This window comes from Chanodichthys erythropterus, chromosome 4, assembly GCF_024489055.1.
Source record: "Chanodichthys erythropterus isolate Z2021 chromosome 4, ASM2448905v1, whole genome shotgun sequence".
Taxonomy (NCBI): Eukaryota; Metazoa; Chordata; class Actinopteri; order Cypriniformes; family Xenocyprididae; genus Chanodichthys; species Chanodichthys erythropterus.
The window spans coordinates 13192097-13206777 of record NC_090224.1 but is presented as its reverse complement, the minus strand read 5'-3'; the positions used below and the strand labels follow the sequence as shown (position 1 = coordinate 13206777).

The 14681-nt window shown below is 35.9% G+C and overlaps 1 protein-coding gene across 3 annotated transcripts; it reads left to right on the top strand.

Annotated features, from left to right (window-relative positions):
- The first annotated feature begins 623 nt into the window (after positions 1-623).
- On the top strand, positions 624-13924 carry lbr (lamin B receptor). 3 transcript variants are annotated; one of them, XM_067384145.1, is made up of 14 exons: positions 624-753; positions 4237-4411; positions 4679-4864; positions 5162-5239; positions 6173-6353; positions 9835-10031; positions 10568-10622; positions 10795-10986; positions 11264-11367; positions 11498-11623; positions 11715-11883; positions 12026-12106; positions 12188-12310; positions 12400-13924. In XM_067384145.1, exons 2-14 carry the CDS (start codon positions 4247-4249, stop codon positions 12558-12560), a joined length of 1818 nt encoding a protein of 605 aa, XP_067240246.1. In that variant the 5' UTR covers positions 624-753; positions 4237-4246; the 3' UTR covers positions 12561-13924. The 3 variants fall into 3 exon arrangements, with proteins under 3 accessions (XP_067240246.1, XP_067240247.1, XP_067240248.1); XM_067384146.1 differs by lacking the exon at positions 624-753 and adding an exon at positions 827-877; XM_067384147.1 differs by lacking the exon at positions 624-753 and adding an exon at positions 3286-3308.
- Positions 13925-14681: the final 757 nt, after the last annotated feature.

The following is a 14681-nucleotide window of genomic DNA, read 5'->3' as shown; positions in this document are numbered from 1 at the left end:
AAAATTTAATTATATTCATCTTATTCAGTGTTATTTTCTCTAAGATACCACATTTACTATATTGATGCAATATATAATTAACGACAAAACAAGGTTGTTTTATATGATGTAGAAATACCTTTAAATCGACATGATAAATCAGAAGTGGGCGATTAAATGCATTTATGAACTATTAATCTAAAAAATATTTTTTAGAAAACAAATATTCCAACAAAGTAAAAGACGTCTCGTTTTAGTTATTAGTTTGTATTTCAAAAGCATTACCTTCACGTATACGTCTGAAAAATACACATCATTACCGTCAATTCCAGTTTAATAAGTTACACCGAACCTTTCGATGCTTCTACCCATTAAAAATGAGCTATATTTAACAAGAAACTTTTCGCGGTAGAAGCACAACCTATGACGTCGGTTGTCCATCATCTCTCCTCTCATATCTCACTGATCATCAACTGTCTCGACAGGACAGGACGCCATTTTGTAAAGCCCGAATCCCTTCGTGCCCAAATGCCTCGTTTCCAATCAACGCTCACGTAAACCCCTCCGCCGTCCAATCAGAAAATTCAAAAATTTAAAAACTGGAAACCCCAACCAATCAGAGAGCTTCCCGCCCTCAAGGACGCTGGTAGGTTGAGCGGTCATAGAGGGAGGAACGTTTTCAGAGCGGGGGCCAGTTTTTAAACAATATTCTTTATTTTATGAAGTTCCGTGGATAAGCTTTAGTGATTATTAGGAAATTACGATCGATTGAAGGTAAGACATTTTAATTAATTAACTTTACATGTTTAATGTTTTTGTCTGGAAATGCCTTTATTGTGACTGCGTAGTTAACGGTGCAGAACTAGAGCTCGGTCCGCCCGCAACTCTGCTTTATGAAGTAACGTAAACATAATGTATTGCTTTTAATGGACACTTTCTTCATATAATGCTCCATACAATTGTAATATTTATGTATGTTAATACTACAGCTGTTTATTGTTGCTTTTGTGTTTGGTTTGAACGAATAACCCGATTTCCAGCCGGTTCGTTACACAGGAAACTTGTGCACGCGCGCATTTATTGTCCTCTAACACAACTCTGTTTTATCTCCATAATTAAGTTCTGTTTTAAGTTATTACATCTTACTTTATATTGGACCTTTTGGTTTCATTATCTTGTATGTGCAAGTGTAGTTCCACTCTTGCGAAAAGTCACTTTTAATAGTATTTGACTCTGTGGTTTGGCAGTAAATGTGTGTTAAATACACCATTAGTTCATTATAACAGTTGGTTTGTGTACCCGTTGTTTATTAACACTGATTTAATGTTGCTGTGTGAGTCTCAGTCTCTCTCGTGCAGACTGACAATGGTTTGAATACATGACGTTTTCCCTCCATTCCTGTCATTCTTTTGCTGTGTTAAAGGAGCAGCACGCGAATGCTCAACACAAACACAATAACAATTTTACAGACTTTTTTGTATTAAAATATTCCAGAATTTATGTTCAGTCCGCTAAAGCAAAGGTATTTCGTTGGTCTGTTAATGTAAAATTAAAATTTCACAAATGTGGTCAGTGTCTGATATACTGTTGATTTAAAGATATCAGATTTTCTCTAGTAAGTTTTCATTTGAATAGTTTCTGGCAGTGATAGTAAAGCGCGCTTGTCGTCTTGTGCCCCCACATTTGCATAACAAAAAGGCATCAGACCTCGCCCACTCACATTCACACAGTTTAAATCTTTTGCTCTGAAGTTTCACTTCAACTCTCTGGAAGCACATGGGATTTCTGCAGTGCTGGACTTCAACGCAGTGTTGGGTGTGTGTCAGTGTGTTCTGGTTCAAGAATGTCTGGAATGTGTTTCATTGGATTAGATGGTTTTAGGGTAGATGGCTTATGTTTTTATGGTCTATAATTTTACATGTGGTTTTAATGATCTTCGGTGCATCCTATAATGGAGTGTGCCTGCTTGACTGCTAAAACGCTTCTATATGTGTGAGCGGCTTTTTTATTCATATTTCTGGTCTTGCTTAAGTGCTAAAATCATTAATGTGTTGGTGGTAAAAAAAATGCTTAATGTTATGGTGGTGTTTAGTTGTTACAACAAAATTTCTTTGTTACTGTCTTTCAGTGGTGAAGTGATAGTTTGTTAAATTTAGAAATTCACTAACTTTTTTGTGTTAAAATATATGATACTATTAACAATCATTAGGCTGCAACAATGAAAAAACAATTATAAATACATTATTATTATTATTTCTGGATTTATATGTTATTAAAAGATGCATTATATTTATGGAAAGAGTTTTGTAGTCTAAATAGTTGCAAACTTTTTTTATCTTGGTTTGGGGTTGTTAAACTCAAACTATTTTATTTTTCATTTTAAAATGAATGTCTGTAATAGGTTAAGTAATTTTTTTTTTACATTTGGATGTAGTGTAATGTGTTTTGGGGTACTATTCTTTAGAAACCCACTAAATAGGGGCCAATTATCTGTAGATCTAAAATTAAAGAACCACTTAAAAAGGTTAGTTCACCCAAAAATGAAAATTATGCCATTCATTACTCACCCTCATGTCATTCTACATCCGTAAGACCTTCGTTCATCTTTGGAAACACAAATTAAGATATTTTTGATAAAATCCAATGGCTCAGTAAGGCCTGCATTGCCAGCAATAATTTTTCAATGCCCAGAAAGCTACTAAAAACATATTTAATACAATTCATGTGACTACAGTGGTTTAAGATTAATATTATACAGCGACGAGAATACTTTTTGTGCGGCAAAAATAACAAAATAGCGACTTTATTCAGCAATATCTAATGATTTCAAAACACTGCTTCATGAAGATTCAAAGCTTGAATCTTTCAAAGCTTATGAATCTTTTGTTTCAAATCATTGGTTCGGAGCGTGTATCAAACTGCCAAAGTCATGTGAACTATAGAAGTTTCAAAACACTTATGACGTAACAAAGCCTCGTTTACTGAAATCATGTGATTTTGGTGCTCTGAACCACTTATTCGAAACATGATTCGTAAAGCTTCAAAGCTTCATGAAGCATCATTTTGAAATCGCCCATCACTAGATTGTGGTATAAAGGTGCAATAAAGGTGCTGTTTTGTTATTTTTGGTGCACAAAAAGTATTCTAGTCGCTTCATAAAACTAAGGTTAAACCACTGTAGTCACATGAACTGTTTTAAATATGTATTTAGTTGCTTTCTAGGCATTGAAAAAGGGAGTGTTATTGCTGGCGATGCAGGCCTCACTGAGCCATCGGATTTTGTGTTCCAAAGATGAACGAATGGTCTTACCAGGTGGAATGACATGAGGGTGAGTAATTTATGACATAATTTTCATTTTTGGGTGAACTAACCCTTTAAGCAGAAAAGTGTGAATATGTATAAAATACTTTACTATTAAGTAAATACTAAGTAATTACAATTGGCCTTTCTTTAGGGTAGCTGGATAGCAAAAATCATCTCTTTGGCCAGAAGTTGATGTTACCTGTGTGATAGTAGAATCCCTCTCATAAAGGCCATTGAGAGCTCAACAATAGCGCTGGTGCAGAGAGTACAGTGTGGATGTGTAATTCAGACCCATCAGCACTTCTGAGACGGCAGCTGACATCACCGCTTCATTGTCATCAGGCCATGTGCAGCTACTCTGGTGTTTCCCTCATGGGTTTACTATTGAACATATTGAAACAATCACACAGAGAATCTTTAGGCCTAGAAAGTTTGTTTTGAAGTACACATGTTGTTTTTTCAAAGGTGATGTGTGCTTTTTCCATGTAAATCCCAGCTTAATATGCATTGAAAAGCTATTCATAGGTAAATTTTCCCAAAAATGTAAAGACTATGGCTTTGTGGAATTACCAAAACTCTTTTAGCATCATAAGTTCCCACCGTTTTTGGAGTTTGTCTGGTCAGTGGAAGACTTTGTCTTGTAAAACCTGTCTGAGTGCTTGAAAAATCGGTTTGGTGATGCTATTGGCCTAGACATTACACACTTGACTTCATCTTTATGGGCTGCACTGCTGCAAGAGATACTATCATTAACATACAATCATTAAGTTAGTGTTGATGCAGTTTGTTTCTACTATGACCTAATTTCCAGAGTGTAATGGTAAGTATGTAGTTAAACTGGAAAGGTCATGAGAATGCACAATGTCATCATATTATCTAATTCAAGTAGGAAAAAAATATTGGTTGGATTGGTTGGGATGCAGACCTTTTATCTTGTGTTAATTGTTTTGTAGGTAAACGAGGATGCCGGCTGCAAGGTTTCAGAGTGGAGATACTGTAATGGGCCGCTGGCCCGGCAGTAACCTTTATTATGAGGTCAAGGTGTTGAGTTACGACAGCAAGACTCGGCTATACACGGTCATCTACAAAGATGGTACTGAGCTGGAGCTGAAGGAGTCTGACATCACGGTATGAAACCTCTCTGACATGTTGTCCTGGATAATGATTCAAAGAGCTTCTTGTGCTACAATAAAAGAACATATGAATGTTTGTACAATTGTTGTACACATAAGTTATTTGATTAGTGACCTAGAAATTGAGCAGAATATTTTTTAATGTCATAATATTTCTTCAAATATTCCTAAAACTTTTAATCTATGTCTCTGAAAACTATCAGTTAAATAGAAATGTAACTGAACTTATAGTGTCTTGTGGATATTGTTTTCTTTATTGCAGAGCACGATCGTATTTAAGCAGGGTGTTGTGCGCTCTCGGTCCAGATCCCGCTCTCGCTCACCGGGACGCACACGTCGTAGTCGCTCCCGTTCTCCAGCTAGGACGTCCCGTCGATCTTCCTCTCGCACCACAGATGTGCGCAAGGAAAAACTCAAAGAAGCACTGGAGGTCCGACTCACACCCGTGGTAAGGACACTCATTTGTTAGGACAAAACAAACACACACTCACTTTATGTCTTTCTTTCTCTTTACATGCTCTGTCTGACACAGAATTAAAAACTTTAAATGAGTTTTGAAAGTGTTTTCTATTTTAATGTATTTTAAAATCTGTTTTATTCCTGTGATGGTATTTTTGTTTGTTGATCATAAGTATAGGAGTTTAATCTAATTCAGAGCCATTAACCCAACAATTTTAATGCTGTTATCTCATTTGTCTTTCCTCATGGGTTCACCTCACATGTCCTTGACTGTCATCTGTCTCAGCCGATGACACATGAAAACAATAGCAACAGCACACATGAGAAGAAAGAAGAAAATAATACAGCTTCTAAAGTCACTGAGGTATGAATACATCATGGATTCACATTTCAATATTTTAATCACTAGCAAGTAGCAACAATAGAACCGCCTAAATGTTTCCTGTTACATGTTAGAAACTGTTCTAGTAAAGGCTGGAATGTCATGATGCATGCATGTTGTGCCTCCCATGTGTGACAGGAGCCCATTTAGTTGTGCACACAAAGCTAAAGCTGACTGTGGTTTCTGTTTAATCATACCCTCACGTTTTTCAGCATGTTTCTTCTCATGGGACAATTGAATAGGCTTTACAAAGCATGACCAGACTGCTTTAGCCTTACAGTGGTGTGGCCACATAATAGGAATATTTTCTTGACTTGGACTGAAAGTGAGATTGATTGCCATTGAAACTTTGAGTCTAAGCATGACACAACGTTTTTATTTTATTGACACTAGAGCTTCTCAAACTGGGAAACAGTGGTTTTAAGGGGGCTGGTAACACATAAACACTACAGTTCAAATGTTTTGGGTTAGTAAAATGTCTTTGAAATAAGCCTTTTGCTCACCAAGGCTGCGGTTATCTATTGTTGCCATTTTAACTGTTTTAATAGATTATAAAATGCTATTTATTCTTGTAATGGCAAAGCTGAAAATTTATCATCATTACTCCAGTCTTCAGAGTAACATGATCCTTCAGAAATCACAGTTGTGCTGCTTGCTTGATATTTTGTTTGAAATAGAAATATTTGTATCATAAATCCCTTATACTGTCACTTTTGATAATGCATCATTGCCGAATTAAAGTATTAATTTCTTTAAAAGAAATCTTACTGATCCCAGACTTTTGGATGACTGTGTTTCTGTTTTTATAGGTGTGAAATTATTTATTGTTTTAATTGGTTTGAATTTTTTTTGTATTGAGTAAAGAAAGTGTTTACATTTAGTATGCTGTCTTGACTCATTGTAATGCTCTAACAGCAGAAGACAGTGACTGAATCAGAGAACCAGGCAGGTGGACGCTACAATCTACGTCGCAGGAAGGACCAGGGCGATGGCAAGGAAGTAGAGTTGGAGAAAAAGGAAGAGACAGAGGTAGTATCGCAAACTAAAACACCTGCTGCCATCAAGACAACTGATCTGGAGTTTGGTGGAAGAGTTGGTGAGTCTTGTCAGTGATTTAATGTAATTTTGTACAGTGCAGATATTCACAGCGCAATTCTTTGAGGTAAAATGTTTGTCAGAGCACTTTAAAAAGACTTTTACCCATTTTTATTAACATCTGTCCAGTATTCTGTCATGAAACTAAATTTTGACTAACATAAGTACATGTAAACAAAAAAAAAGTGTAGAATATGGCCTCTTTAAAAGGGATAGTTCAACCCAAAAATGAAAATTCTGTCATCATTTACTCACCCTCAGGTTGTTCCAAACCTGTATAAATTTCTTTGTTTTGTTGAACACAAAGGAAGATATTTTGAAGAATGTGGGAAACCGAACAGTTCTGGGGCACCATTGACTTCTATAGTCAATGGTGCCCCAAAGCAGCCTGGTTACAAACGTTCTTTAAAATATCTTTCTTTTTGTTCAACAGAACAAAGAAATTCTTACAGGTTTGGAACAACCTGAGGGTGAGTAAATGATGACAGAATTTTCATTTTTGTGTGAACTATCCCTTTAATGCAAACATTAGAGCTGGACAATAATTCAATATCAATATATATCGCGATATAATTTTTCTCGATAACGGTGATATGATTTTTAAACACATTTCCGGTATTTCGATATATACATTACAACATTTCTCACTTCCTTGAGGCGCAGCCGTTAGAAAGAGCAGAACGCGATTGGCCATTGGCGTGATGACGTGCACCACAGAGACACGCAGCCATCAGCCAGTTCTCAGCATTAATATGGTTTGTTTAAAATAGCAACATGGAAAACAGACAGACAGAGTTCAGATAATGTATGTTTCAGTCGATGGATGCGCAAAACGTTACAACAACGATAATCAAAAAGCGTGGACAAAACAGTCACTCTTTGTAAACTGTTAACAGCTAGTGCCGTATGCTCTAATGTCCAGTCATTTACGCCGTTATCATACGGGTGTTGATAGCGCGCGAGCGCAGGTGAGACCTGAACAGCACACGATGCTATCTGTTTAAACTAAACTCATTTAAGCTTTGCTGATTTAAACCTTCAAGAACAAGACGCGAAAGAGAGAGAACTCGCACGCGCTGTGAGAAGATTTGTGTGCGCTCATGCGACGCGCGCACACGCTTATTTCAGTCAGCGCGCAAATACTGACTTCTCTTTCAAGTCTTGCGCTTCGGCGGACAAATTCATACAAAAAATAAGTCAACATGCCCGTCTTGGCGAGTATCCTAGCAAATATAGTCGGTTATGTCTTAAGTGAACGTATAACAGTCGAGAAAGACATCGCATGTGTAACAGTATATATGTAGCTACTGGATCGTGCATGTCTTAAATGGAAAAAAATATTCCTGCTGCCTGTTTTTAATGTTAAATCAAACAACAAATAACAAAGAAATCACTCACTGCTCTTGACTGAATAGTTTTTGTAACTTCAATAATGATTGATATTATTTATTTTATACAGTAAAGATAATATGCAGTGTTATTTTATCCACAAGTTTCCTACGCCCCATGAGGCCTTGCGTCAAACGTGGGAGCGTCTTCCGGTTCGAAGTAAACAAGCTGGACGTGACACTCATTCATTCAACAGTTGACAGTCATTCAAGATTTAACGATCCAAACTTGCGAACGTTTGTTTTTGTACTTAAAGATTTAAGATTCCGGTATCAATATTTCAACAATGTTTTACAATAAAAAAAAGTTACAGTAATAGTAATGTATTAATTTATGTCAGGAGTGCACATCAATCATGCTAAATCTAACTGATATTTATATTGACATAAAAAGAAAACACAGACCTATTCAGTTGCGCATGCTTCCATTTATTTGCGATCACAAGAACGCAAAAAACAACTCCTCTGAGGCTTTTAAATCCAAAGGCTTACACATTTAGAAATATATTGATAACATGCCCTATGTTTACGTTACTTTTCTGAGCATTTCTATTTATTTTCCTCTAAATTATGCGATGATTGCTATCCGAGGATGTTTGCGGGATCTCTCTATCCTGATCCTGATCCTTTCAGCCAGAGCAACAGAGGGAGCTCATGAGAAGACAACAGGAGTTATGAGTTATACGAGTTAACCGGAGTGTGTGAAAGATATGCATTTGTCAGGAATCAACAGGCATGGAAGAGACAGATAAAACATTAAACCAAATAAATACACAATTATAATAACATACGAATTGTCTTCATTCCTCAAGCAGTCTCTGATATTTTCCATAAACGTGTGTATTTATTATCGCAGTGGTTAACATAAGAAGCCTTTAGCATCGCATATATGACAGTGGAAACGTGACTGACTCTGGCACGCACGACACATTAGGAGTAAAATATCACATCGCTTTGGTGCATCAGTGACGGGTGAAGTACAGACAGCGGGTTGTTCATGTATTGCAGGGTCAGGATGCTCTAGTCATGCAGCAGCACTTTTGTGGAAGGTCAGTAAAGTAAAGAGCAATTAAGGACACGAAAACTGTTTATTGTATTGTGATATTATTAACTAAGAATGTAGTAAACTGAGATGTTGTCCCTGAACACCGTAACGACATCTCTCATAAAGATTTACTTTACAAAGTAAACAATGATCCCAAAAACACTTAGCCTCTTCGCTAATTAGCACACAAAATACCATTGGTATGCTACTTCCGCCGCTTTACCGGAAGTTGTACCCACGTTCTCTTTTACAGTAGCGCCCCGCGGAAACAGGTGGATATGTGATTACTCTATCCATTCTGTACCTAAAAACTGCTGTTAGATACCTGAGAACCTGAAAAGCACTGTTTATTTTATTTGAATATTTGCTTTATTGTACTTATTTGTGATGTACTTATTTGCTTGTAGTTTGATTGTTTGTTCTTATTTTCTTTATTTTTATTTGACAGTAGTCTTATTTTTAGGGTCATGGTTTCGGTACGTGCTAATAGCACTGTTTTCTGTTTTTACTGTTCACAATTTTTATCTTGGCTGAAGCACTTTTGTTTTAATCTATATTAAGGATAATAAAATCAGCCTACGTTATTGTTTAATGTTAAAGATATTAATATTACAAAAGTGAGTGAGTCTTATGTTTATTTATGTTTGTATGAAGGCTAAATACAAATAAAAGCTGAACATAAATGTATTTGTACTGTTTTTATTTCTTAAATATTATATAGTTTTATAGGAAGAGATTTCATAGATTTGGCAAATTCATTTTTCAGACGTTGTGGCCGTTCTTGGCAGTTTTTCTGAGGCCATTATATAGTTCATATCGATATCGGAATTATATCGTATCGACCGAAATTAAGAATTATATCGTGATATAAATTTTGGCCATATCGTCCAGCCCTAGCAAACATTAAGTAAAGCAAGCAGGGAAACATTAATTAATTCTCGTCAGAAATTCTCTGATTATTTTTGTGCCCCTATTAAAATCTAAAATAGCTTTTCAAGCATCAATGGCTAATATTATAATAAATTATCCCCATCCCTCTTCTCTCTCAGGTGTGTTCTTCCTGATGTTTCTGTTGCCTGTGGCTGTGTTGGCTCTGCTCATTCTCTGTGGGCAGAAGGATGCCAGTCTGCAGAACTTTCCTCTTGATCTTCCTACCCTTCAGTCTCTCTGGGATTGGCAAGTCTTTGGCATTGTCCTGCTCTGGCTTCTTTTCCAGGCCGTCCTCTCCCTGCTCCCTGTCGGAAAGGTACTGTCTGCAATCACATGACTCCCCGTGACCTAGGTTTAGGCACATGACCACATAACTCTGTGGCTCTTGTTTCTGATTTGCCTGTTAGCTGCAGCAAAGCAGGCTAGATTAGATTAATCACTGGAGGTGGCATGCAGATAGAGAGCCTCTCTGGAAAACATCTGGTTTAGTTTCCAGCCGCTTAAGGGTAATTAAGATAGAATCTAAAAATTGCGATGCTTTTCCATGAGTTTGAGGTTAAATAGATTATTTCAAGATGATTCTGGGTTTTTCTGAAACAAAAAGGACCTGATTGCCTAGCAATAATTCAATGCCGAGTAAAATTCTGAACTTAGTTTTGGTCAATGTTTTAGTTTATACTCCATGATATCTGCAGTACAAGGCAACATTTTTAAGTTTTTCATCTAATATTTATATTTTATTTTAGCTTTATTTCATTTAACAAAAAACAACTTTTTTAAGTTTTAGTTAATAACAACACAATAGTGGTCACATGTAAATCCTGCTTCTCTCTCTATCTCTCCACCCTACAGCTCGTTGAAGGAATGCCTCTCAAGAATGGGAAAACTTTGAAATATAGGATTAATGGTCAGTTTTGATACATTTTATGCTGTTATTTCTAATGTTAACGGAATAAAGTTTTTGTTTCGACAAATAATTGAAAAAAAAAAAAAAAAACGTAAAATTTGATTTTAAAAGCTTCACTACTCAATATTTGTGAGCGAGCTGTTTGACGATCTCCGATTCTATTCTCCGTCAGGTTTCTATGCGCTCCTCCTCACAGCTGTGGCAGTAGTTGTTGCCCTGTACCAGGTGGACCTCAGCTACATCCATGCTCACTTCCTGCAGTTCTACACCTCATCCCTGCTCATCGTCATTCTTCTCAGCGTCTACCTGTTCATTCGCTCCCGCTGGGCATCTGAAGAAGAGCTCGCTCCTGGAGGGAACTCTGGTAAGATGAATAGTGTGAGATCCTTCTCCCATTTTGAGTATTTTCACTTCAGTGGCTTTTAAAGTTTCTCATCACCATGATCATCCTGATAGAGCTGTCATGCATTTCCTGTTACTTTCCACAGTGCTAGTTAAAATAGACCATTCATAGTTATTTATGAATACTAAATAAGCCTTTTAATACAATTTATAGAGATTGCAAGGAAGGATTTCCATGTATGTGTTGGCTAAAGTTTATAGATTTTAAAAGATTATGCTTATTCTTTTTATTCCTCTAGGCTACTTCATTTATGACTTCTTCATGGGCAGAGAGTTAAATCCCCGCATCAAAAACTTTGATATCAAGTTCTTCTGTGAAATGCGCCCAGGCCTGATGGGTTGGGTGAGTATTGTTATTGTTTGTTTGCTCCCTCTAGTGGTCAAAATGTTGCCTTTTTAACTGTTTTCCTTGTTAAAGTGTACCCTTTTTTTTTTACCTATTGAAGAAACATAATTATTGCTTGTTTCCACAGGTATTGATTAACTTTGCGATGTTGCTCGCTGAAGTGAAGCACCAGAATCTGAAGATGCCCTCTCCAGCGATGCTCCTGGTCAACATCTTCCAGCTCCTGTGGGTTGTTGATGGCTTTTGGCATGAGGTACATCAAGGGTTTTCCAAAACAAATAGTTATTACTTTATGCAATATGGAAACCATGAACTGATTCTAATTAAATCACTCTGTATTTCAGGAGAAACTTCTGACCATGATGGACATAGTCTATGATGGTTTTGGATTTATGTTGACATTTGGAGATCTGGCTTTTGTTCCCTTTACATTCACCTGTCAAGCATACTATTTAGTAACCCATCCCAACGAACTCTCTGTATACTGGATCGTTACCCTCATCGCTATGAATGGTCAGTTTCTGACACATTTTTTCCTGTTTTTTCTTTAGCTACACCATAAAGTATATAGATATATAGATACTAATTCAGCCAATAATAACAGGATATTGATGTGCTCAGACTTTAAACTTGCGTTTTTTAACTTCTCCATCAGGAGTTGGATACTACATCTTCCGGAAAGCCAACTCTCAGAAGTTTGCCTTCAGGAAAAACCCTTCTGACCCGACAGTGTCTCGTAAGTGTTTTGAAACGGATGAAACAAAAGAATAAACATAAGGTTGTTTGGTCTAAATTGTTATTTTCTTCATCTTATCAGACCTTAAAACTATTCCCACTGCAACTGGAAAGAGTCTTATTGTGTCTGGTCTCTGGGGGTTCGTCCGTCATCCTAATTACCTGGGTGATATCATCATGGGTTTGGCATGGTCTCTACCGTGTGGTAAGTTTTCAGCTTCAGTTCACCTTTCTGATGAAATTAAGCCGTCTTATCAGTCTGTTTTGATTCAATTCCACCATCTTTTCCTGTAGGATTCAACCATTTGATCCCGTACTTTTACCTGATCTACTTGACCACTCTGCTGGTGCACCGTAATGCACGGGACGAGCGCCAGTGCAGGAAAAAGTACGGCTCTGCATGGGAAGAGTACTGCAAAGCTGTCCCGTACCGCATTTTCCCTAGGATTTACTGAGAACTCACAGACTCAATCTGTTACGGACACTTGGGGCAAATCAAACTTTCCTCAGGATGACATTAAACATCAGACAGGGAATGAATCGTAGCAGCTTGCTGTCTTTTTTAAATCTTTGACTTTTTTTTGCAATTGAGCACCAAATTTAAACCAAATTTACTGCCTTGACACAAAATGTTTACGGATTGTGGACACTGCCCCAGTTTTCAGAGTTTGATCTCTTAAAGATGTATATTGTTGTACAGATGTGATTTTTTTTTTCTCACAAGATTGTTTTGCATAATCAGTAACATCTCATCTTATGTACACATATACACATTCAAAGTATCTGCTTGGCTATTTACCATTGACTTTTTGTAATGACAGTTTGTGTAATGCTTTTGTATATTGTGTATGATGGGATATTTCTTTTTAATATGTATAGTAAGAAAAGGTGTAATGTTCTTTCTCAGGACCAGCAATTTGTGAAGGAAAAAAAAAAACAACAAAACTATATTTTCTTAATTTCTGTACATATTTAATACAAAAGTTTTGGTTTGCATTTTAGGCATTATGCACTATGCTAAAAGACTTTCTTTTATCCAAAGTTCACAAAATTTGGCTTTGCTACCTCAGATTTTTCCTGTTAAAAAAGTTTTCAGGCACTATGTGAAGTGTCCTAGTATCTTTTTCAAAATTGTAATTGTGTGCTGTGAACAAAAACTTTGAGCTATGAACTTCAATCTTGTACAAGGTAGCTTAACTTCTTTACATTTTTTAAGGTCTTAATTTAAAACGACAGTGCTCAACTGTGAATGTGTAATGTAAGGCTTTTCTTAACTTATTACTTTTGCATGTTTTATGCAAGTATATCACTTGTGGGCATAACAATTGTCCTAATGAGAGTTTTATATAAGTGTTTATAGCTAAGATGAGCAGTTACTTAATCGCAGTGAAAAGAAGCATTGTACAATGTTATTTATCTGGTTAAATTTTACAGTGTTCACTTTTGTTAAATTTTGTTATCTGACAAGCAATTTCTGTAAAAATGCAATTTTTAATACCCATTATTAATTAAACCACTCTAGACAATAGACTGCCATGTCTTGTCGCAAAATAAAATGTACAGATTACAGAATTATTTTTTTCTTATAGGTTAGTAGATTTTTTTGTAGATATTTAAAGTTGCATTCATTTGGACTGTTGTCTTGATTTGATTCCTACTGTAGCTGTTGGTCTATCTTTTGCCATCCTCTTTGTATTCCTCTTTTTTTCCTGTCAGTAATTCCGCTCTCTGGTCAAATGACTTGTAACTGATAAATGTGTTATTCAAAACAAGAAATGAATCTTGACATCACAAAATATATTAAATGTTCTATTAACTTTCCCTATTTTTAGAGTATTTGTAAATATTTCATATTTTGGCAGGATTTAACAAAAAAAAGAAAGTCCATGCATTCAGTAACTATGTACACTACCAGTGGACTACACAAAAATTCTCATACTCAGAATTAGGAACATATTTGTTTTCTTTATAAATCAATTAAAAAAAAAAAAAAAAAACTATTGTATTGGATGCCAAAACATGTACGTTTATAAGAGTAAATCTATTTGAAAAAGGATTTAATAGGATACTCAATCAAAAGAGTGAACTACAAGCTGAGTATACTTAGAATATTTAATTTACCATCTTTGAATAGTTACTATCTTTGAAAGATTGAATACAAGTATACCTTAAATATACTTAGACTTTTCTGTCAATGTAAGTCGTATACTTATACATATATTTCTAAAAAGTAGATTGAAACTATAATTTTTCTGTTTAAAATTATTATACTAATAGCACACTTAAAGTTTTTTTTTAAGAGAATTCCCAAATGTTTTCATACTAAGACCCACTTATAGAGTTATAATCTATTTTGAGATCCAGCAAAAACATTTTAGTGAAATATGTATTAAAGAGACAGCTTGCACAATGGGTCCAAGTAAAGTCGTTTACAAATGTGTCCGCTGCAGCTATACGCCACGACTGAAGATATTAGAAGACATGTTTGTCGTAAGAGTTTTGTAGTAAAAATATAGCATAGCAAAAGAGAACACAAAGAATGGTCTTCTCAGCTGCCATAGTTGCAACTCTTGCAT

Excerpts from the sequence above, each read along its gene's own strand:
- lbr (XM_067384145.1), top strand. The coding sequence starts at position 4,247 with ATGCCGGCTGCAAGGTTTCAGAGTGGAGATACTGTAATGGGCCGCTGG. Across the intron at positions 6,354-9,834 it reads GGAGTTTGGTGGAAGAGTTG|GTGTGTTCTTCCTGATGTTT; the intron begins GTGAGTCTTGTC and ends CTTCTCTCTCAG. Across the intron at positions 11,884-12,025 it reads TACCCTCATCGCTATGAATG|GAGTTGGATACTACATCTTC; the intron begins GTCAGTTTCTGA and ends CTTCTCCATCAG.